This window comes from Triturus cristatus, chromosome 6 (genome assembly GCF_964204655.1).
Source record: "Triturus cristatus chromosome 6, aTriCri1.1, whole genome shotgun sequence".
NCBI classification, from domain to species: Eukaryota; Metazoa; Chordata; class Amphibia; order Caudata; family Salamandridae; genus Triturus; species Triturus cristatus.
In genome coordinates this window covers 1,440,657,192-1,440,682,678 of record NC_140589.1, presented here as the reverse complement: position 1 = coordinate 1,440,682,678, position 25,487 = coordinate 1,440,657,192, and the positions used below count along the sequence as shown (strand labels likewise).

The window sequence follows — 25,487 nt, the reverse complement described above, 5'->3', positions numbered from 1 at the left end:
CTTTGTCATCGAGCGGGCACACATGGTCCCGGGCGGTCGTCCCAAACCGGGCGCTTCCCCGCGGCCGATGTTAGCCAGAGTCCTGAATTTTCGAGACAGAGATTTCCTCCTCCAGAACGCCAGAGCAGGGGCCCCCCTCCGTTATGAGAACGCATACATCACCTTCTTTCCTGACTTCATGCAGAGAGTGCAAAAACAAAGGAGGTCGTTCCTCTCCGTGAAAAGAATGCTGAGGGATAGAGGTTTGAAATACTCCATGATATTTTCAGCGCGTCTCCGGGTCGAGGCAGATGGAAGGGTGTGTTTTTTTTGCTGTTAAAGAACTTTATTTACGCGAAGGTGCATCTGATTTTTTTTAGCAACCCGAGGCAGTGGCAGACTGGATTGAACTTCGTGGACTGAGGAGCCCGGATAACCACGTCGGACGAGGGAGTGAGGACACTGACTGAAGAAAGGGCAGTATTGACATTTATTATCGAACTAAGTATGTTGGGACTGGGGTGGGGTGGGTCTTGAGTCCGCATGTCTGATCTCCTATTGTGGGGATCTCCCCTTCGACTTGGCAAGTTCGACCCAAGGAGGTGACACACTGACTTGCTAGGGGTAGGGAGACGGAGCGCTCTATTTTCCCCCCTTTTTCTTCTACTTTTAGTTTTTTTCGAGGGCGACAGGCACTCTGCATTTTTCGATGGGCAGTTCTAGGCCCGCAGGGCAGCGGGGTGGGGGGTTGTTGGGTGGGGGTGTTTTTGTTTATTGTAGTTTGTTTCATCGACGGCCACTATTACAGGCGAGACCGGCATTCCAAAGACTCTGTACACTATCCATGCAAACAAAGTGGGGGAAAAGAATTAAGATATTGAGCTGGAACGTTAATGGTCTTGGGGATAAGGTTAAGCGGAATATCGTTCTTCAGTATATACGGAAACAGGCCCCTGATGTTGTGCTTCTTTAGGAGACACACCTGCTGGGTCACTCCTGCAGAGCATTGAGCAGGAGAGGTTATAAACTAGTAGCACATGCAGGATTTACAACTGGTTCCAGAGGGGTGGGCATCATGGTAAGGAACACATTCCCGCTTAGCGTGGATTCCACTTGGGCCGACGATAGGGGTCGGTATGCAGGCATCTCTGGGTTCTGGGAAGGGCGAGTCCTTACAGTGTTATCTGTCTTTGTTCCATCTGGCCTCCAGACTACTACGTACCAGGATCTCCATGCTACCCTTCTCTCACTGTCTGTGGGTCTTCTGGTGTTAGGGGGTGACTTTAATTCAGTAGGTTTGGGTGGGTTGGATCGTCACCCCCCCTCGTGGTTTGGGGCCTTCCTCTCACTGCCTGCCTGATTTCGTCGAGGCCATGGGGCTGGTGGATAGTTGGTGTACATATAATCCCGACTCGAGGTAATATACTTTTTATTCCGGAGCATACCACAGTTTCTCTCGACTTGATTACGTTTTAGTTCCTAGCTCCCAAATCTCGTATGTCCATGAGGTCCGTCATTTAGCCAGAGGTATATCCGATCATTCACCGCTATGGGTTCATATACTCCTGGATCGAATACGAGTAGGCAAGACTGTTCCGATCAACCCCTGGTTTCTTCGCCACCCTAAAATTCATAAGGGCCTCCTGACCAAGATGGACAATAATTTTGTTGAAAATGAGGGCACTGTGAACTCCGTCCAGATGCTCTGGGAGGCATTTAAAACTGTGATCAGAGGAGAAGCCCTGTCCCTCATATCGGGTCACAAGAAGGCACAACAAAAAGGGGTGTCTGACATAGAAATCGACTTGAGAGGGAGTTGGAGAGGCAGGATACCCCTGAAACACTCCATCTGTTGCGACTTAAGCAAGACGAGTATAGGGCACTAGTTACAGACGCAGCTCGGACGCTGTGGAGGGAACAGCTTGGGAGACTCTACGACCTGGGTGACAAAGCTGGGAAACTCATAGCCTGGTTGGATAAACGGGAATGGGCGAGTAGACTGGTTCCAGTCCTCCATGACACCACTAACGCCAGCATTGTTAACCCCCAAGACATTGCACATCACTTTACCAGCCATTTCGAAGCGGTATATACCGCGGTGGCACCTTATACGGAAACGGACTCTGCCGAGTTGTTGCGAGACCTAACGCTGCCCACCCTCTCCCTGACTGACAGGCAGTTAATGGACAGTCCCTTGACCACAGACGAAGTTGCACAGACAATTAGAACACTCTGCTCTGGTAAAGCTACTGGTCCCAACGGAATCCCCATAGAACTATATAAGCTTAACCCTGATAAATTGGCCATCCACCTTAGAGTTATGTTTGAGGAAAGGAGGGTAAAAGGGGAACTACCACAGGATCAGTGAACGGCTAACGTAGTCACTATTCACAAGGAAGGCGAAACCCAAAACAGACAGCACCTCATACCGGCCCATCTCCCTTCTAAACACAGAATTTAAAATTCTGGCAAAGGTTCTTGCCAACCGTCAAGTTAAAGTCATTTCAAACCTTGTGCACCCGGACCAGTCTGGTTTTATAGCGCGGCGCAATACATCATTAAACTTACACCGTGTTCATGGAGTTCTCGGCAGGGCGGCTACTAGACGCGAGCCGGCTATTCTAGTCTCCCTCGACGCCACCATGGTGTTTGATATGATCGAATGGCCCGATCTATTTGCAGTGATTCAGAAGTTAGGATTCAGTCCCGAAATCATTAGTTGGGTGTGCCTATTGTACGCGGCACCTTTGGTGAGGGTAGTGGTTAATAACAAACAGTCGGACACGTTTACTCTGAGCCAAGGTACCAGTCGGGGATGCCCGCTCTCCCCCCTCCTATTCGCACTGGCACTGGAGCCATTAGCGGCGTAGATCCGCCGTGATCCAGTAATTCGTGAATTTCGATGGTCTCCGGACTGGGAGGATCGTATTTCGCTTTACGCCGATGACTTACTGCTCTACCTGACCGACCCCAAGAAATCTCTAACCGCTGTCCTCGGCATACTAGCGGTGTTCGGGCGGTATACAGGGTTTACGATTAATTGGTCTAAGTCTCATCTATACCCCCTTACCGGGGGAACGCCAGCCCTACCCCGTAACTGTCCAATCCAAGTCAGCACCACGGGCTTTAAATATTTAGGAATCTTCATCTCCCTGGATCCCTCACTCCGCTATGACTACAATCTCCTTACCCCCCTTCAGCGCTTAAAGCGTGACATAGCCAGCTGGAGGACTCTCCCTTTACCCCTCCTGGGCAGGGCCGCCCTATTCAAAATGATGTCTCTCCCCCGTTTTCCCTATGCCCTGCAAAACTCACTGGATGCTGTCCCTCTCACCTATTTTAGGGAAATCGAACACCTTCAGAGAGAGTTGTTATGGAATGGAACGCAACGCATAGCTCTTAAGAAACTCACCTTGAAATGGTACGATGGTGGCATCGCTCTCCTGGACATCCAAAAATATTATTGGGCAGCTGATATGGCCGCTATCAATCACGGCACCTATGGGCCTCCTGACGACCCGGGCTATCGTATGGATAGATGGCTCCTCCTGGGAGGGAACTATAACAGATCACTATATTCCAAACCCGCCCGGCCTCCATTAAGAGGCCCTACTGGACATTCGTTAAAGGTCTGGCATGTCGCCAATAGGTCCCTGGGATGGGAAGGTAAACTGACGTTGGCCACCCCCTGTGGGATTCTGCGCGACTAGGTAATCTATGGACGACAAAGGGATTTCACAAGTGGGATATGATTGGCATTTCTCGTGTCCAAGACCTATGGGAGAAGAACGATAAAATCGTTCACTGCTCTCCAGGGCCAGCAAGAACTGGCCGACTCAGAGTACTTTCGTTATACACAGGTGCGACATGCCTTACGGTCCATTTCCCCCCCCCCCCAACCCCGAGTCCTCCCCATTAGAAAGTAGAATATTGGCTGGTCACTTATCTACAACATGGAAGATCTCTTAACAATACTACGACAAAAATGGGTGGCAGATGGTATTGAATTAGACGACGAGGACTGGCACTGGCAGGATGCCATGTCATCTCCCAGAGTGGTGGCGATTCCGGTATGTTTTTGCGACTTGTACAACTTAAAATCCTGCATAGGATATACATGACGGGACCTAGATTAGTACAGATGGGAAGGGCAGCCACGGGAGACTGCTGTAGACACTGTGGACACATAGGCACCTTCTTGCACATCATTTGGGAATGCACACACATTCAGTCTGGCGAGAGGTGCATGAAGTGGTAGAGGCGGTCCTGTTGGTACCTCTTCTCCCGGAAGCGCGCCAATGTTTATTGAACATCTGGGAACCAACTGATCTCAACACACACCAAATTCAATGGGTCACTTTGGGATTTATGGTGGCCAAAAGAAACATTGCCCAGGCCTGGGGAGCTACAGCTCTGCCCACATTGGGAGCATGGAAGACGAGTATGGATTGGTGCATGTTCCGTGAAATGACTATCTTTGACGCCCGGGGCTGTCCCAAAAAGTGGTCCCGAATATGGGGGCCCTGGAACTCATATAGAGGGAACATTTGCATTCCGCCCCAAGACATTACTCTTGACGATCCGCCTTCTCCTTGAAATTGTCCTAACTGTGTGCGATGTCCATAATTGTTACTAGATTCTGCCTCGCCTGACGGAATTTGTATCATTGTCCTGAATCTTTGTATGTCGATGATTGTTAATAAAAAGATTCATTAAAAATAAAAAAACAATCTCCAACTGTCATTCAGCTCTTGACCACTTGAGAATCATCGCATGTCATCATCAGAATGTTCTGATGTCATATTGTGCTTTGCTTTGTCTCAGCCAGGCTAAGCACAATAGGACAGTGGTGCTAATTTTTACTGCCTTTCTAGGCCACATTTAACACCACACAATACATGATCATTTTAGAAATAAACTCTTTAGCAGTGTGTCAGCGGAGGTCAGAAGCGTTTTTCAGAGTATTGCACACAAACACCTGCCTCGCTCTTTGCAAGGGTTCTACTGGGTACTGCAGGGTTCTGCTTTATCGCTGTTTAAGTGTGTGTGTGTTACCATTTTGTTTAATCTCATTATCCAATGTATGGGGTAATTTGAGTCACATGCATCCAAATCTAGAGATTGCTTGAGGATATTCTGCATTCAAAGTTGAAAAACCTCTTTGTGTATCATTGGACGTTTCACTGCCAACGGAGGTGGAAGTAAATTTAGTACTTTTCTCTGGTTTATACACGTATTAGATCTACAAAGAAGGAACAGTATCTTACTCGGTCAAAAAATACAGTCGGCTGCAATTACACCCGTTAGCAAAGTTGGACTCTTGCAATGCACTATACAATTTCATTGAGGGCTCCGGTGTGTAAGCTTCAGTGACAGTATGGAAATATTCTCACGTCAAACCAGAATGGAAGGATCTGAATTGGCTTCCTTGGACACTAAGAACCTCTTTTAAAAATGTCCCTCAGATGTTTAAACCTTTTCATAACTGGGTTCCAAAGCACCTGTATGAGTTGCTGGTCTAGTACTGCCTGGTTAAGTGTTTGAGATAAGCCAAAAATACAGGTGCTTAACCTTAAAGGTCCAGGTTTGTAGTGTGTCAAATGCTGTTGGATTGTCTGCCTCAGGATAGTGAAACTAATCAGTTCCTATGATTCAAAAGGCAAACTAGGCTAGGTAAGACAAATGTTTTGCAAAGGCCTTAGGGACAGGGAGCATGGGCAGGGTCTGTCCATGCTCCCCTCTACTCTGCTGTCTCAATATCAGATTCTAGTAAACAGTGCAAAGCAATTGGTTTATTTAAAATAAAAATAGACGAACAATTGAAAACACATTTAAGTGCTCCATGACCTGCCTGGGGATTGAGCTGCGAAATATTCCTAGTTCCAGCAAACTCAGCTGCCATTCAATGTTAGCACCATCTGCGCTTTCCTTCAAAGAGGACAAGAAACAACACTTTAGGGAAAATATTATTCCATTTCAAAGGAGTCAATGCAAGTGCTCTGCAGAAAAGGAGGAAGACAAGCTCCATTACCCAAGTGGTGCCCTCATGTAAACAGAAAAGGTTTTAAACATAATTCGGATGTGTACTGAGACTACAGATTTATCTGGGGTGGTCAGATAGTGCGCATGTGTTTTCTACTAAATAAGAAACAGTACAATACAAGAAGCCACTGTTCTCACTACAAAGCAGACAAGGAAACCTCACAAGAATAACACCTTTGACCAGGGATACCCTGCAGTAGCGGCCGGCAACATTAAAATATGGTGAGGTATGATGCCCCACAAACTCATCGTATTATTTTATATATATATCTCAATTACTGGCACACAGTCTATTTTGAGGCTGGGTCCCTGCGGCTGCAATCCCTCAGCCCTGGGATTGCTAGCTCTTAAGTGTGTATGGCAGATTTACAGGCTGTAGACAGCCGGCCAATCTGAGATGTGCATTGCGGGGGCTGAAGTAATAGTGCAATTGCACTTATCTGTCCCGCCCCCTGCCCTTGTGCTATAAGAGCACGGGCCTGCAACACATAAAAGGGTAATTATTCCCATATTATTAATGTGTGTGCCTGCTGCGCTCGCAGCAGGTGGGACGACGCTTTCCCGCAATAACAGAGGAGTCAATAGGACTGATGCACTGTTTTGTGGGTGTACACCCTGAATATCAATCCCAGAATATCGATGGAACAGAATATCTGGGACAGAATATTGGAAAAAGTTTTCAACAGGTAAATCTAGATTTTCTATACCTAACTTCACACATATGTACCTATGCGGTACATACATCTTCAAGGCATGTGGATGAGAAGCAAGGAATAGGAAATCAATACTTCCCCATGTGCACTTACCTTTCGATATTCTGTCCCTCGGTATTGTGTCTTCGATATTCTTATATAGCACTATTCGGGGGGGTTGATATTCAGTAGTACAATCATTTTGACGTCATTCATTTCACTGCATAATCAATCAGTATATCAGCAAATATTACATCTTGGGTCCAAAATGTGGGCCCTCTGAACTGTGGTACCCTAGTTTAAGGAGGACAAACAACTTTTCATCAGTGAAACCTTGTGCTAGCTTTTCAGTCTTCCTAATTTTGCTCACTGACTGCCTTGTTCCTGTCTGCTCCATGCCATCTTTTAACCACTGGGGTCACGTTGTGCAGAGGTTTGATTGGTAGACAGTTTTGCGCTAAGACCAGTGCCAGCGAGTGCACCTTTCTTTTGAGCTTGCCCTTAATGGATACAGGGTCAACCACAGCAGACCGGTATTGGACTCAAGGATACCACATTACTCAGCTATTACTTCATTCTGTTATTGACTGATACCCACAATTCGTAGACCTTCGGACATTCCCACATCAGGTGGAAACCTAACTGTGTACATCAAAAAATAATGAATGAGAATTTTAAAAACCTTCTGCCAAAAATAGGTTTCTCCTAAAAAAAAAAAAAAAAAAATAGTCTGTTTTGCAGTTCAGAGGCAAGATATCCTATTTTGAATTGTATGCAGAAAGTAATAAGCAACTGTTTGAGAAAACACTGTCTTAGAAAAGAACACTACCAAAGAAAATGCCCTGATGTAGAATCCAGTCACACTGCACTGGGGTTAGTAGAGTTCCTGGAGTGTGGTATGCTGTTCCATCAAAAACATTTCACTCTAGCAAAAACACATTAAGCTCTCTTGCAGTCGGGTTGACAATAGACATACCACCATGCTAAAATTAATACTTACATATAATAACGAATTTCCACTATAAAGCGTGGTGTAAGTGAAGTGTTTTGGTAATCCCAGGAGAGTGTAGTATTAAAATTATAGGACGTCATCACCAAGTTGGTCGGGGGCGGTACTGGAAAAAGAAAAAAAAAAGCATATTATTAAGTTAAAAAATCATGTCCAATCAGAATCTGTGTAGCTAAACAAAACGGGTTGACAAAAGGTACCAATCCTATAGCAGCCTCTTAATTTATCCTAAGAGTCTGCAACTTCAGATAACGAAAAACAATCCTTAAAATGAATATCGGATTTAAGCATGATGATACGGGCCTTTATAGCAAAGTAGTCTTTAACCAAGAATCTCCATTGAAATTAATGCCAGCGAGGGCACACCCAGAAAAATGAATAAGCAAGCAGAAAACATCACTTTTAATTGGAATAAGTATTCAACCTGTAACACTAGATGTGTTTACCATAGGGTCAAAATCTTGTTTGAGTAGTACTTTTTCAGGCCAGTCTCTAGAACACCTTAAAAAGCCTTCTTAATTGTTTAACCAGCTGTAAAGCCCAACTTCGGAAGCCAATTTCTCAACTGCACGTTTTTCACCGGAATGTTCAAAATCTAATTCAGAAGGGGAGGGGGGCAAGGGGACGGTTACTTATGACTTAACATGCAATACCCATATAGGCAAAGCCACTGCTGCTGCAAAGTACTTGATTCTTTTCCTGGACTAAACCTGTGATGCAAGCTTTTTACTGTCGAGGAGGAAGTAGAAAGGAACGAGTAACAACTCTTAAGAAACAAGTTATTTGCACAACAGCAGCTTCAAGAGGACATGACTTGGCAAAGTTAACAGATAGCACCTTCTTCATACACAAAATATTTCATTAGAAAAAGAGCTATGTGTGCGTGTATGAATTGGTAGGACTATTTTTTTGAATTTCTGTATTAATTTGAAAATATCACTCTTTTAAAGTAGCATGTACTCATGGGTTCCTAATAGTAGCTTGGTGTGTGTTCTTCCCAGTGTGGAAAAAATCCAACAGCGATCGGTGGTTATCAAGATTTAGGCCCTTTCGTTTAAAAAAGAAAAAAAAATCGCACTTTAGCATGGGAAAACGCTAACCATGATCAGTGGTTGTAAATATATCAGTGTTTTTATTTCAATAACCTTTTCAAAGCACGAGGATCCAGATATATATGTACCTCATCACCTTTACGTCCACCAACATTATGGACTCCCTTAAATGTGGTGTCCGCGCACCACTTGCCCAGCCCTCCCACTTGTATCTCTATCTTTGATGTTTCAAGCCACAAGTCAGAGTGGGCTTTCCTGCAATTTTGTGTGGACTTTGGACCTAAGCAGTCTCTGCATACAGGCACAGAGACTATGCAACACAATAAAGCCAATGGAGTAGTGTGCAACTTCCCAGTTCATTGAAGCATGCTCTCTCATTTTCCTTCTCAAAGTATTCAATGGCAAATGTGACCAACAGCATATAGAGGCAAAGCAAAATTCGCAAGTGAAAGAAGAAATTAAGAGACAGGCCTAAGAGTATGATTTGAAATACACAAAGAAATAAAATAAATAGTTGAGGTGGAGCAATAGAATGAAGACACTCGAAGTCAATGTAGAAGTAACCGAATCTGAATGGAGATGAAAGCGGTAAATCTCAGCAAAATGGGGAGAGATGTGGGTACTATAGTCCAAAGAAAAATGAAACAAACGCACTAGCATTAGATAGCTTGAATTGGGTAACAATGTGTTTAGGAAAGCCGAGACAGAGAAAAGCCATAGTGGATGTGAGAAAGGACCAGTACCTGACGCAGAAGTTTGATTGAGAAGTGTAAAAAGTAATTCCTTTTCTGGCTTTTGTGAGAAATAAAATACATCACTTTCTGAGTTCCAGGCACAAAGCACCTTCTTGAGAAGAGAACATTCAAGTGCTGAGGAGGAGCACCTGATAATCCAGCTGAGGGTCCAACAGTAAGGTGGCCCCAAGACGCCAGTGATAAAGGACTCAAATTATTATATTTGGAGCCGAGTAACACAAAGTTATTTCCAAATTTGATCACACCTCCCGACACTGCATATGCTCCCATGGCTGCTGACTGAGGTTAGAGTTCAGTTTGGGATCCCAACAATTATGCACAAATTCTTGAATGGCTTGGGTTGGGTTAGAGACACTTGACCAAAGCTATCCTCTGGTATGTGCGTCCTATTGATTTGAGATTTACCTAATGGGGTTATTAGCTGAAGGCTCCGCCAACAAGGGGGGTGTAAACACTAGCAGTGGTTGAATCAAAACTCTGTAATGATCCCAGATATTTCCCTCGATATTACAAGAAGGATCAGGCACATACTTAATGTGGGGTCAGATGGGATTCCTTAACCATGCTTTGCGTTTAGACCAGTATCAAATCTAAATGATGAACCCGTTCACACCCATGAGAGATACACAGGTGAAACCGACTCCTTTCCTTTGTGCCACTAGGAGTCACTTCCCCAGTGGAGGTTGCAGTGCGTGCAGAGTGACTAAACCATCAAAGAGTGTTACACTATGTGATGGCAGGATGTGGTACCAGAACAAAATGACTAATTGCAACTCTAGTTTTGTGGTTCCCCAGTCGACCCTTTGAAGTCCGCCCAGTTTAGAGACTCTCGCTCTGTGCTCCTGGCCCCTTTATGCCAGGTTGTTAACTCCTCCTTTGCTACCGCGGTGGTGCCTGAGACATGGAAGCAAGCCATGGTGGTCCCATTATTGAAGAAACCATCGCTGGACCCAACGAAGTTGGAAAACTTCCGCCCCATCTCTCTCCTACCTTGGGTAGCTAAGATCGATGAGGCTCATGTCAATAACATCTTAACTGGGTTGATTAAAAGTAATGGCACGCTAGATCCCTCCCAGAATGGGTTCCGCCCGGGCCACAGCACGGAGACGGCTCTCTTGGCTGTGTCAGAACATCTGCGTACCATTCAGTACACAGGGCACACGGCGGCACTGATATTGTTAGATCTCAGCGCCGCATTTGACACGGTTTCCCACAGCATTCTTTTGTGCCGTCTGGAGGAGGCAGGTGTCGTTGGCTTAGCCTTGGAATGGTTTAGATCTTTTCTGTCGGGGAGAACCTTCCAAGTGACCACCCCGCCATTTGTTTGATGTGTCCAGGGAATTGGGCAGGGGGTTCCTCAGGGTTCTGCTCTGAGTCCAGTACTTTTCAATCTATACGTGCAACCCCTTGCAGTGGTGGCTAGGGACAAAGGTTTTTCTATGGTCTCCTACGCAGACGACACACAGCTGGTGGTGGCCCTCTCTGACGATTCTATGCAGGACGCTTCTAAGTTTAGAGGCAGCCTTGCGGCAGTCGCGGAGTGTTTGAATTCTAACTGCCTCCAGCTCAATGCTAAGAAAACCGAGGTGTTGTTGGTGGGGAAGAACAGGAGCCTGTGGAATGAGCAATGGTGGCCATCCACTCTTGGCAGTATGCCTATCCCCAAGATAGTGGTTAAAAACTTGGGAGTTTGGATGGACTCCTCCCTCAGTTTTCTAGACCACACCAAGAAGGTAGCTGGGACATGTTTCGGTCTTCTTCTGGGTCTTAGACCCGTGTTGGGGTTTTTCGACCCACCCACCCGTCAGCTTATTGTCCAGGCGGCAATCCTGTCAAGACTTGACTACGCCAGCTCGCTCCTCCTTGGAGCTAACCAGGCTGAGGTGGTTCGCCTACAGCGATTTCAAAATGCTGCTGCCAGAGTTCGGCTGGTGCTTCCGCGTAGGTGTGCGTCAGCTGCTGCTCTCTATCAATTACACTGGCTGCCTATGGCTAGGCGAATCGAATTCAAGGCTTATTGTCTATCTTTTAAAATTCTCAAATTCGCGTTTCCTGGACTTCTGGCCAATTTGTTGATACCTTATGTGCCTGGTCGCCATCTTCGCTCCCTGGGACAACACTTAGTGGTGATTCCCCGCGTGAAGCGTCTCCGGATCGGGGGCAGTCTTCTCGCTGCCTGGCAGCTAAACCATGGGACTCGCTGCCGCTTTACATATGCAGTATGGATAGCCTGCTGACCTTTCGCAAAGCCATCAAGACCTGCCTTTTTCCTGTGGTGTAATCCTGTTTTTCGTTTTTCTTTTTTTCTGCTTGAGCCCTTTTTTTGTTTCTGCTCCTCTACTGTTAGCGCCGGGACGCCTTTTTGCGGAGACAGCTGTGCGCTTTATAAATCCAGCTAACATAACATAGACTTAGTTGCCCCTGCATCCTGTTTATATTGGTCTAACCACCAGGAAAGTAAAGATTCATGTGAAAGAACATATCAGTATTATAAAGGCTGGAAGATTGACTACGAAGTTGGTAATACATTTCAAGAATGTAAACAATGATCCTACAGATATTCAATGGACACTGTTGGAGAGGCTTGACCAGAGGCTGAAGGAGCAGAGAATGCCCTTATTGGAAAGAGGCCCCATGTGGATCATTTCAGAAAAAACTGACCAATATAGATTAAAAAATTAGCTCAAGTGGCACAAAATACAGAGATAAGACCCACTTTAGAGGAATATGCTGGCTGGAGAGTTTAGCCTTCAAAATTGGCTATTTTGATTCTAGCTGGCTATTTCACTTATTGGTGGGATGTTCTTCCTCCCAGCACTACTAGGGAATGTTTTGAAATCTTGATCAATCTAAGATGGCCCTTGTTTCGTAGAGGGCTGTTACTCTTATATTTGTCCCTGGTTGTTGATCATTTGGAACATAGTATGATTTGTAATTACCATGAATGTTAACAAGAGGCTCCAGTTTAAGCACATAATTGGAACTGCAGTATGTGAGGTTCCTTGTAAAGGAATCCAAGACACTTAATATAACGCAGGTCTGCTGTGCATTAAATGTAGAGTGTTCCACATATCAATACTCCCTGCATTACTTGGGGACGTTTTGAAATCTGGACCATTCTAAGATGGAACCGTTTTCGTAGAAGGCTTTGAATGATCGTAAGAGGTTGCAGGCCACGCATATGTTGTGATCTTTGGTATGCGAGTCCTGTTGCTTTGTGCTCTTACACACCTAATATGGTGCCTTACTGCCATGCACTAGTTGTTGAGGGTATCATACGGCAATACTAACAGGAAAGGCCTATATTTAAAATCACTGCGGTTGCGATGGCTTGATTTGTGGACACATCTTCTGCCACAGAGGGACCACTGACACCGCATGTGGGTGTAGGCACTCCACTTCTTGTTAGAACGCATGTTTTCGGAAAAAATGGAGCAAGGTGCTTTTTTGATTCCTGGGTTCCTTTTGGCCTTAGTACCCAATTGTTTACCTGAAGATATTAGTATCGGTGTGTGCTGTTTCTCGCAATTGTCTCGTATTTGGGGAAGTAACTGGGTGATCTAGAAGCTAGTATTTCTAAAATTAGGATTACTTATGTTTGAAATTTTGTTTTTGAAATTTAGTTGAATAGTGGGTTTTTCGATATGAGCAACTACTTGGCCATTATTAATGAGCCCTGGTTCTTACGAGGATGATGCTAATCTGAGGATATTTTCCGATATCTTACCAAAATCTTTTAAATATTGATGGCGCAATACTTATACTGACAGTTCCTCCATGTACCATGCTCATAAGTAAACAGAGGAATATGTGTGTGTTTTCCTTCAGGTGGTTCAGATGTACTATGACTACACTTACTGAACTATCCAAACATCCGCTGGTAGGTTTTTGCTTGGCCTATTCTTGGTAAATATCCACACACATTTGTTTTATATGCCCCAATTTAACATATGAAGTTGATGGGTCTTTCATTTGAACACGCAAGCAGTGTTACAGTAGAACATACAGGACGACAACCGTCTCTTTACCGGGGACTGCACCTGGAATATAGGTGTTGAGGGTGGCACAAACAAGGTGGCGGCTCTTTTCGGGTCACAGTGCTGTATCGGGCAACCGTCCCAAGTCTCTCACAGGGTAGCGCCAAGGGCGGTAACCCTAATTTTTTTACTGTTGCTCTAACCTGGCAAGGGGGTTGAAGGCTTTGGCACATAGGCTGGCAGCCCGATTGGTGTGGCGAGCCGGACAGACCCCAATATAACACTCCGCGTAATGGATCTACGTGACGGGATACCCACTGAACTTGGTTTCCTTCAAGCAATCTCCTTCACCTCAAAGGGCCGGCTGGTCTTGGTTCAGGCAGACGCTGGTGCCACAGGTTCCAGGTGACTGTTCGAGATCCTCCTCCGTGACGTCCCCTCACCCAGCTGGCAGACTCTTAGTCCCCAGTCCCAAAAGACAGAACTCATGCTGAGCCTCACCACGATGACATCGATGTAAAGCTTCAAATTGAAAGTGTGGGAGTGTCAAGCTCCTCTTTTGATATACCATTTACAGAGACATTTGTGGTTTAGTGTCTCTACATTTGAAGTTCATTTTCTGACTAGATTTTCACACGTGGATGTCAGCCTCAGTGATATGAGCTGCAATAGGTTACCAAAAGGCCACAGTCCTCGTCTTTTTGATTCTCTTATCAGACTCGTTTCCTTCATCAGATGTGCCCAGGCCCCTTTGACAAAGGACCTGCTTTCAGAGTCAAAGAGCTCCGCACGAAGAGCCTTGTTTTTCCTTCTTCCAGTATGTGTCTCACCCAGCTCTCAGAAAAGCAGCAATCCACAAATGTGTCTAGTGGAAAGCTCCAAATTTCTCTGCTGATCCAGCAAGCCCTTGGTCTCCCAAAATGGAACCCAGTGTTTTCCATAGATGTGCTCTTCACAAGTGTAGGAGAGTAGGATCTGCACTTATGTTGCCCCCACTTTTTTTCTGATGTATACACTGGTTTCTGACTATAGTCTGGCTGGGTCCCTGCTAATCAGGGCCCCAGTCTCACTGATCTCTCTAAAACAACTTGGGGTGCATATTAGATGCACTAGTGATTGGATACTGTGGTACCTTATGAGCCCCTAGTATATGGTACCTTAGGTACCTAGGGCATTGGTACTTCACAGGCCTACCAGGGGCTGCAGCATGTATTATGCCACCCCTGGGAAGCATTCACAATCTGACACCACAGGCCTGCTACTGCAGCCTGTGTGAGGTAGTGTTAGCACTCGCATATCTACCGCACCCAACAAGATTTGTTGGAGGGGAATGTAGGGAGGGCGCTCAGGGGCCTGGCGGACAGTATTGGATTCTGGAGCACCCTACCACTATCGGTAGCCGGGCGGGTAGCGCTCCTGAAGATGGTGGCGCTCCCACGCCTGTTGTATTTCTTCCGTACGCTCCCTATTTGGATACCGGTGTCGCTCTTCCGTAAGCTCACAGCTATGATCACGGGCTTTTATCTGGGGATCGGGCAGGCGGCGGGTGGCGCTGGCCACACTGCGATGGCCCAGAGCCGAGGGAGGGCTTGCTGTGCCTGACTTTGAGTGGTATTATCTGGCTGCCCAACCTCAATGGCTCACGCAGGCAGTGGCTAGGGAGTTTAGAGGCCCCGAAGGCCCACAGGGCAGAGTGAACCCGCGCCATGTGCTTTCTTTTATTGTCTTCCAGCAGCGCCTCGAGCTGTCGCAGCTAACGCTTGAGGAGCGAAAGCTCCGGTTGTGTTGGAATCGTAGCCTGCGAAGGGTCGGCATTGTTCACCCTTATGCCCCGGAGATCCCGTTGGGTATGTGCCCTCATGGAGGGGATTGGTCGAGGCTGGCTCACTAGGAAGACCTGGGGATACAGATGGTGGGGGACCTGTACCTCAATGGGGCGCTCCAGCCGTTCCAGGGGCTGCAGGATTCCTTCGGGATCCCGAGGGGAGACTATTTACTCCACGCGGCCCTGGTGGCGGCTTTACAAAAGCACTGGAATGCGGGACTCTCTGAACCGCAGACGGCGGCCAGTTGTCAGTATGTGGTCATGGCTGCGGGCACAGTCAAGGCCATTACCTGCCTCTATCAGAGAATGGCAACGGAACACCTAGCCCCTTTGACAGCGTTGAAGGATAAATGGGAACTGGACATCGGGAAGCCCATCCCGGACCTGACGTGGCCCAGGTTGCAGAGGAGGGCCTGGAAAAGTACACGTAATGCCAGGTTTCAATTGGTGCAGTATTCCATCTTGCATAGGGCATATCTGACGCCAGCTAAATTATATCAATATTTTGGGGGTCCCACCCCGCAGTGCCCTAGATGTGGGGAGGAAGGAGCTGACTTTAAGCATATGTTTTGGTCCTGTGGTGTTCTAAGCGACTACTGGGGGGAGGTCATCGCTTGCTTGACCCAAGTGACGGGGCGGGAATTGAGGGTAGAAATGGGAGTTTGTCTTCTGCTGTGGTTTCCCCACACGCCGCGTACGAAAGTTACGAGCAAGTTTTGTGACTTAGGCCTTGTGGTGGCTAAAAGAGAAATTACCTTGCACTGGAAATCGAGATCTGGCCCCAGCGCTGCAAGGTGGAGAACTACCTTCACCAAATGGGCGGGTAGTGAGAGTGCGCTCCGGCTGCAGCTAGCATTGCGGGGAAATGATGAAAAAGCATTAGCCATGGCACATGCATGGGAAGCGCTAGTGGCTGACCTCCGGGGGTGGGGTGCAGAAGCGGAGGAGGACACTGACGCGCTGGAGCAGCCTGCAGCCGTATAGCTGTGGGGAGGCGGTTGATGGGTCACATATGAGGGTGGGAGGGCTTCCCTTCCCCTTTTTGCTCGGCGCCTGCCCGTGGGGGTGAGGAGTGGCCTGCGGCCAATAACACGGCTACTTACGAGACAGAATTATCCCGGCACCTGAGGGTATGGCACACTGACATGTGGGTGGGGGGAGGGAGATTTGGCAGGGGGGGTGTTTGGGGTTACGGCTTTGGTAACCGGAACTGGCTTACAAGATACTACGTGCTGGTGTTGATGTTTGAGAGAAGGCCAATGATGCTTAGGTTCTTGCAGATGCCAGTTGTATTTGAGATATGCAATAAAAATTGTTTTTGCAACAAAAAAAAAAAAAGAGGTAGTGTTAGCACTCCTCACTGAGGTATAGGTCCCTATATCTCACCATACACACACATATAAACCTATCAGTCACCCCTCTTGCAGGCCCTAACAATCCTGAGGGCAGGGTGCTTGGTTTACTATGTGAGGGGTTGCTTCTGCATGAGCAGGACCCCTCTGCAGCTGGCAGAGTCTATTCTCTGCTGCTGTTTGTGGATGCGGTTAAACCATATACTCTTAAGTGCATTATAACCTCACGGTAAATGCTAACTTTGGAATGACTGCATCAAAACATGTCGTGTTTGGTGTCAAACAACTTGGAATCATACACCCACACCAGTAACTGGTGTGGGAGTATGATCCCACCCTTCTAGAGGGGACGACATGTACCCACTGTACTAAACGGAAGAAATCTTCTAGAGCCCTGGCATCACAAAATGGATGCCACCAGCACAGACACCGGGCTGCCCTCCTGCTGCTGACCGAAACTCGCAGTGGAGGAAGCCCAACAAAGGGTATCCTGTCACAGGGAGGTGTTACCACCTCCCAGACAGTATTTAGTGTATTGGAGCTGGGTGGGTGCACTATTAGAGTGCCTTTGAAGTCCTGCACTGGGGGAGCAGTAGGCTCCTCTGTGCATATGCCAGCTCAAACCGGTTCAGGGGCTACCTGCCCCTGCTCTGGCGCGAAACTGGACAAAGGGAAGTGGGTGTAACCACTCACTACCCTGACCCTCCTAGAGGAGTGGTCATAGAGCTAGTCCCTCCCCTATCTTCACTATAAGATACCAAGCATTGCCAATGCAATTCAGATTACACCTGGACGACGCTCTACAAAGAAGAATCCTGGCCCTTCGACGTTCCACTATCCCTGGAAGACTGAAGAATCTCCCTTGGAGTCAAGGAGTGACTCCCCTGCTTGGCAGGCACCAGTAACTTTGATCAACGGTTGCAAACTTCACCGCTCCCGCCGGAGTCCGAAGTCCCTGCGTCCCCTGAAGCGGATTTCCTGACCTCTCGACGGCCATTTTGAGTCCCCAGAGAAGCTGTGGCATCTGGACCCCACGAGTGACGAGGAACAGCAATACCAGGGAACCGTGCACTGACTTCGAGTGCAAACCCTAAACAACGTTCTACGAACTTGTGCTTTGGACCATCTGTAGTCCAAGTCCCTAGCAGGTCTGGTACCGAAAATCAGCAGCCTACCCCGTCCCGAGTGACCGTGGGCTCCTGTGGAACTTTTCCTGCAAAGACGTCTTCGCGGTTGCTTGCCCGTTGGCTAGTGACTCACCCGAAGACTTTCTCATCAACTTTAAGGGCTCTCCTGGTTGCTCCGGGCCTGCCCTCACTTACCCTTGCTGGGTAAGTCCATCAAACCTTGCTGGTCTGCACCATCTTCAATCTTCACTCCACACGAGACTTGCAGTTGCCAAGGTTTGTTGGCTCCAATCCGGTAGCCGACACAGTCATCAGCTGCAGACGTCGTGGGACCCTCCGAATCCAGCTGCTGGTCATCGTCGATCTCTCCTGGACCTCGTGAGCGAAGAGACAAACCACCATCGACGAACTGAAGCAACGCGACATCAGTGGTCATCCATCCTGCTGGCCACCGGTCACTGGCAAGTGACTTTGAACTCTGTCCCCTCAATTTTCAGGTCCTCTTCAACTTCAATCCATCTTCGGATTCCAGCGGACACCTCTCCAGTCATCACAAGCAGCAAGTCTTCAGTGATCTCCATTGAAAACAGCATCGCGACCCGACACCAAAAGACACCTATGCACCCGGTTTCCGTGGGTGAGGTAACTCGTGCACTCCGGTGCCCAAGTGTGTGTTGGCCCTCGAAATACTTACCCTGAAAGTGGCTTGCTTGTTGACTTCTCCGAAGTGCCCTAAAACTTTAAATTACAAACCGCAACTTGTGCCATTGAAACCAATAGGAAACCCGCGGCTGTGTTTAGACACTGCACGCGTCTCCCGTGGGCTGTTTACTTACCTGCTAACACTGCAGAAGTGAAGCCCCAGCGATTCCCAAGGCCCTAGGCCATTTCATTTTGCAAATCGAGGTTGTTAAACCATTTTCTTAGTATATGCTCTGGTACGCCCCTAGGGCTACAGCCATATTTGTGCTTAATTTATTGAGAAGTGTTGATATTTGAATGTGTATCTGGGTTCTAATCTCATAAAGAGATTAGTAGAGTGTATCTAAGAATAAATACATATATATTTGATATATATATACACCTGTGTGGTGTTCTTTTCATTTGGTAATTCAAGAGATTATAAAGGTAAAACAAGCTGCTTTACATTCCTCAGAGACTTAGCCTGCAGGCTGCTCTCCACAGCTACCACTAGGATAGCTTTCTTTAAAAGGTTGTCTTAAACCTATCTACCAAGAGTCGAATTGGACTGGTGCAAGGTGGCCACTATAACTAGTGACCAGCATATGCCAGGCCAGCTTCTCACAACAAGTGCACACATACCACTGCACACACTCATTTAGACGTTTGCAGCCTCCAATGTACTCTATCTCTACCCAGGCACACATACATTCTATGGCGTTAATGCAACATCACACGCGATCTCTTATGTGCGGTCTGTTCCTGCAGGAACATGCACATCCTCGGGCACCCTTGGGCGCATATGCAACTGTTCATAACTTTTCACCTGCACTGTACCATCTCTCAGGCACACAGCCTTGAGCACACATGCAACTGCTCGTGCCATTACTCCTGCACTGTACCATCTCTCAAACGTACATTCTTGCGCCGGACACACAACTCGATGCAGGCCAAGGGTGGAGTTAAGCACACAGCAGCAGAACTTTACTAAGGGGGGCCAGGAGGCACCACTCTTATGACACAGGTAAATTGGACCTGCTCACTCTACTGATTATTAAAAACACTTTATGCTGCCACTACCGCGCTTTTGCTACTTAACTCCAGGTGAAGGCAGTAGCCTTACACCTCCTGAGGGTAACAAATTGGGCACACGTCCAGGTATAAGCAGACCACAGTCCATGAGACAGGCCTAGGTCATAGGTCATATGCATGATCTGTGTTCACTCATGACCAAAAATCATTACCAAGGATCAAGATATCGGGGGAGGAGCCTAGCGCGCAACCAAGATGGCCGCGTAGGTGCGAGGCTCCCGAGGACCTCCGCGACCTCCTGCATAAATCCTGACCGAATCCTGTCCTGAATGAGGGGACTGTGCTTGTGAACCCGAGCTGAGGTGACGCCCGTTTTCCGTTTTTAAATCGGACTTCGGACACCGGCGGGAGCACCGATAGAGGTTTGCGGCCTTCTCCACACCGGCCCCCCGTACTGGAGTTGTGGGGCGATCCGGCGACAAAGCGAACAACAGCGGCGGGCAAGGCTGGGCGACTCGCGTGCCCCGCACTTTCGCTTTCGCTTTTGCGCCCCCCTTGCTGCCAGGCGAGGTAGGGTTGCGGAGCGGTGTGCGGTGGTGTGGCCTCGTTGGGGTGCCCTGCCGGCCCGCTGGCTGCGATCTGTCCTGAGTAGCGGTGGTCGCCCCCCCCCGGAGCCCTTGCACGGAATTGTCTACCCCCCTTTTTTGAGGAGATTGGCTCGATTTTGGGATTGCGACCATGGCCACAAAACAAGATGGCGACCGGGCCAAGGTGAAGTCGACCCGTCGTGGCACGGCCCATCAATCCAATATCATGGACCGCTACACCCTCCAGAAGGGATCTCCAGAGGCGCTGCGTAGATCCCCCACGGGCCCGACTGATGCTCCTTCTCTGCCCACGGACCTGACCCTCCGGGACGTCATGGGCGCCATCGCCGAGATGAAGGCCTCGGTGGACCAGCGCTTTGACACTCTGGCGCAGAAGATCGACTCGGTCCTCGTGGACGTGGGCCTCGTGAGAGCCGATCTGTCGAAAACAAATGACCGGGTCGATTCTTTGGCCCACTCTACCTCGGGCCTCACAACTGACGTGGCGGCCCTCCAACAGGAGGTGCGCAGGCTTGGCCAGGCGAGCGCCCTGATGAATCGTCGACTGGAGGATTCCGAGGGTCGGGCCCGGAGAAACAACGTCCGCATTATTGGGGTGCCGGAGGGACGCGAGGCAGAGGCAGCGGATCTGTTTGTGGAGGACCTGGTCCTCACCCATCTCCAGCCTCGGGGGCTGAGTAAATTCTTTGCAGTGGAACGTGCCCACAGGGTCCCCGGGGGTAGGCCTAAGATCGGCGCCCCTCCGAGGCCTCTCATCGCCCGGATCTTCAATTTTCGGGACAGAGACGCTATCCTGCAGACTTCTAGGCTCCAAGGGCCGGTCAAACTGGACAACATGGATATCAATTTTTATCCTGACTTCACTCCGGCGGTCCAAAAGCAGAGACTGAGCTTTCTGGGTGTCAAACGTCGCCTGCGGGACCTGAATCTCAAATATGCGATGCTTTTTCCGGCTAAGCTGAGGGTGGAGGTAGATGGCCGCACGCACTTTTTTGATCGTCCTGAGGCGGCCGGGGACTGGCTGGACACTTTGCCCGGAGATCGGGGCCGGGGGGGCGGGGGGGGAGCGGTTGGTGGGGAGGGCCCGCCGGATCAGGACTAAGGGACTAATGGTAGGCCTTGCTCCGGACTGTGTTATTGTCACCATTGACTGTTAGGGTAAGTTCCCCTCCTGTGGAGGTCGTGTGGGGTCTCTCGGATCTCCCTCCTCCTCTGGGGGACTAGTTAGTTTTCTTCTATGGGGCGACAGGCACACTGCACTTTGGGGGGGCTGTTTGGGCTCATGCAGGGGTGCAGGGTGGGGGGAGTTCTGTTGGGATGGGTGGGTTGGGGTGGGGTGTGGTTCATTTTTACCGCAAGGCAAACCCTTTATTGTATTGGTGTTTTTGAGATGCTCTCGGGGGGACAAACGATGACTTCTGTATGCGATGGGGGGTAGGGACCTGACTTTGTTGTCCTGGAACGTTAACGGGCTGGGTGATAGGATTAAGCGAGGGGTGGTCCTGCAGTATCTGAAACGGATCTCGCCTGATGTGGTCTTTCTGCAGGAGACACACCTCATTGGTAACTCCTTTTGTGCCATGAATCGACGTGGCTATCGTTTGGTGGCCCATTCGGGCTTCACATCAGGCTCACGAGGGGTGGGCATTATGGTCAAGACCTCGCTCCCGCTAGAAATAGACGAGGTGCGCCATGATGAGAGGGGACGCTACACTGTTTTGGTGGGGAGAATGGAGGGCAGGGTAGTCGTTTTTGTCTCAGTGTACGTCCCACCGGGGTTACAGTCCACCACCTTTGCCGACCTGGGACGCCTCCTTCTCGACCTTCCGGGGGGGCTTCTGGTGGTTGGGGGGGACTTCAACGCGGTGGTTTCTGGGACTATGGATCGGTATCCCCCTAGAGACCTCCCCCGGGCACAGGCGTGGCTGTCTGGCCTTTTGGATACATTGGGATTGGTGGACTGCTGGCGTTTAAAGCACCCCGCTCAGCTGCAGTACACCTTCCATTCGGGTGCCCATGGTAGCCTTTCGCGGCTTGATCATATCCTTGTCCCTGCGGCCTATGCCGGGAGAGTGGGGGAGGTGCGCCATCTGGCGCGGGGCATTTCAGATCACTCCCCACTCCTGTTGCACTTTGATGTCTTCCCGAGGGGGGAGGGCAGGGTAGCTCCAATCAATGCTTGGTACCTGCGCGACCCCACTATTCGTGCTGACTTGATCAAATCCTTGCAACGGTATTTTGAAGAGAATGTGGGGTCAGTCCGGTCGGCAATCTCTCTTTGGGAGGCTTTCAAGACGGTACTTAGAGGGGAGGCCCTCTCCTTTATTTCCCATGCCCGGAGGCGCGCACAGGAGGAGGTGACCCGGGTGGAGGCCGAAATTACTGAATTGGAGGGTGGTCTGGGGAGTGGGGTGACTGACGCTGCGTTGCACGTTCTACACCTTAAGCAGGCGGCCTATAGGGCCCTCGTCACGGAGGCGGCCAGGGGCCTCAGCAGAGAGCAACAGGGGCGATTGTATGATGTGGGTGATAAGGCTGGCAAGTTGATTGCGTGGTTGGATAAGAAGGAGAGAGCTAGTCGTGTGGTCCCGCTGATTGAGAGGATGGATGGTGTGCGTGTTACTGAGCCGGAAGGCATTGTTTCTTGCTTCGCGGATTATTTCCGCGAGGTATATTCCCCGGTTTCTCCCTGTTCGGAGGAGGATTCCCATGCCCTGCTGCGTGACATCGCGCTCCCCTCCCTTTCTGTGGAGGACAGGGAGTTGATGGATGCCGCCCCCACCTCGGACGAAATTGCCCTCGCCATCCGCTCGGTCGCTTCTGGCAAGGCCATGGGCCCGAACGGCATTCCTATCGAGTTATACAAGCTGTGACCGGATGTACTGGCACCCCACCTCCGCGCAATGTTCCTTGCGGCCCACTCGCGGGGCTCCCTCCCGCCGGACCAGCGTCTGGCTACCATCGTGGTCATCCACAAGGAGGGGAGACCGCGAGACCGGGTCACATCCTATCGGCCTATCTCGCTCTTGAATGCGGAGCCTAAAATCCTCGCCAAGGTGCTCGCCAACCGGCTGGTCGGCGTGGTGGGCGACCTGGTCCACCAAGACCAGTCCGGCTTTATTCCCCATCGCAATACGGCTCTCAATCTGCGACGCCTGCATGGCGTGCTAGCGCGTGTTCCGTTCGTGCGGGAGCCGGCCATCTTGGCGTCCTTGGACGCCACTATGGCGTTCGACACGCTCGAGTGGCCATACATCTGGGCGATGCTGGCGAAATTTGGATTCGGGCCGGGATTCATCAGCTGGGTCAAATTGTTGTACTCGGACCCACTTGCGCAGGTGGTGGTGAACGGTCGAGTCTCGGCCCCATTCGTGCTGGGACGGGGCACGCGACAGGGTTGCCCCCTGTCGCCGCTCCTGTTTGCACTGGCCTTGGAGCCCCTGGCGGAATGGCTGCGGTGGCACCCTTCTATCCGCGGTCTCCGTTGGACCCCCGAGTATGAGGACCGCGTGTCCCTCTATGCCGACGATATCCTTTTGTACTTAGCCTCCCCGCGCAAATCACTGATTGTCCTGGTCGATGTTCTGCGCTCTTTTGGCCGCAATTCAGGCCTTGTCATCAACTGGGCTAAATCCTGTGTCTATGTGCTTTCCGGGGAGGCTCCTGTCCTCCCGCGGGGCTGTCCGATCCAGATTGCCTCGCAGGGATTTCGATACTTGGGTGTCTACATTACGCTGGACCCGGTGGCCCGCTACGAGCGAAATTTGCTTTCCCCCCTCCAGCGCTTGAAGGAGGATGTCGCGCGCTGGCGGCGCTTGCCGCTTTCGCAGCTCGGCCGGGCGGCGTTGTTCAAGATGATGTCACTGCCGCGTTTCCTGTACGCCCTCCAGAACACTATGGACCTGGTCCCAGCGCGCTACTTCCGTGAGGTGGAGGGTTTACAGCGCCGCCTGTTCTGGGACGGGAGGCCGCGTATAGCCCTGGCAAAGTTGACGCTCCCGTGGTACGACGGAGGGATTGCCCTTCCGGATATTAAACGGTATTACTGGGCCTCCCAGTTAGCTGCAATTAATCATGGCCTCTATGGGCCCGCCCTAAACCCGGCATTTGAAATGGACAAGATGCTCCTGCCCGGTGGCGACCATAATCGGGCGCTCTACGCTAGCGTGCCCGATTCCCGCTTGACGGGACCCACGCGTGTCATGGTGCGAGTATGGCACGCGGCTAATGCAGCTATGGGCTGGAAGGACCATTTGACCCGGGCGTCACCGTTGTATGCGTCTGAGAGGTTGGGCTCTCTGTGGACCTCGAAGGGCTTTGAGCAGTGGGACACGATAGGCATCAGTACAGTGGGGGATCTCTGGACTAGGGGAGGATTCAAAACATTCGAGATGCTGCAGGCGGAGTTTCAGCTGCGGGGCAGTGAATACTTTCGGCACCTGAAGGTCCGTCACGCACTGGGTTCCGTCTTCCCAGACGCGGCCTCCATCCCGGAGTCCTCCCCCCTGGAGGATCGAGTGCTAGATGGCCATGTTCCGGATAGCACGATCTCCCTCATTTACAAGAAATTGATAAATGATCGCTCGGGCTTACTGACTGGCCTCCGCGAGGCCTGGGTTGCCGATGGGCTGGAGTTGGACGACGAGGACTGGATTTCCGCGGTGGCCTCTCCGAAGGAGGTGGCCATCCCGGCTCGCCTTCGTTTCGTCCAGCTTAAGATACTCCACCGGGTGTACATGACGGGGCCAAGGCTTCTGCGAATGGGCTATGCCGAGGATGGATTGTGTAAGCGTGGGTGTGGTGCTTTGGCGACTTTTTTGCACATTCTGTGGGAATGTCCGAGGGTGGAGCGATTCTGGCGTGGGGTGCATGAGGTCCTGCGAGCGGTTACGCATGTCGCGCTGTTGCCTGAAGCGAGGAGGTGTTTGCTGAATGTGTGGGAACCGACCGATTACTCGGTCCCGCAGACGCGGTGGGTGACTCTGGGATATATGGTGGCTAAACGTGACATTGCTCAACTGTGGGGGTCCCAGAGGCCCCCGGCGGTGTCGGCCTGGAAAGAACACATGGATTGGTGCATGTTCCGAGAAAAGGTGGTGTATGTGGCGCGGGGTAAGCCTGGGGCATGGGTGAAGATATGGGGCCCCTGGAACGCCTACCGCGGGGGTATCTGCGAGCCGCCGTAGTTGCCTCCCGCTTCACCAGCTCCATCCCCCTAGTTGACCCCCTCCCTCAGTCCCGGACACAGTGTTCACCCAGTCCCGGACCTGTTCCCCTTCCCCTCTCTGGATTTTTGTGGATGGCTTGGGGTCCCCTATTTGAGGAGCATGTGCTGTCATTTTTGATTGTGGGTTGC

General features: G+C 50.0%; 1 protein-coding gene across 1 annotated transcript in view; it reads right to left on the bottom strand.

The window, feature by feature from the left end:
- The window catches only part of IFNGR1 (interferon gamma receptor 1), a 240,652-nt gene that overhangs the window by 103,776 nt on the left and 111,389 nt on the right, over window positions 1-25,487 (bottom strand). Inside the window, exon 2 of the mRNA XM_085612500.1 lies at window positions 7,714-7,828. Coding sequence (XP_085468626.1) covers window positions 7,714-7,828 — 115 coding nt within the window. The remainder of the gene's footprint in view (window positions 1-7,713; window positions 7,829-25,487) is intronic.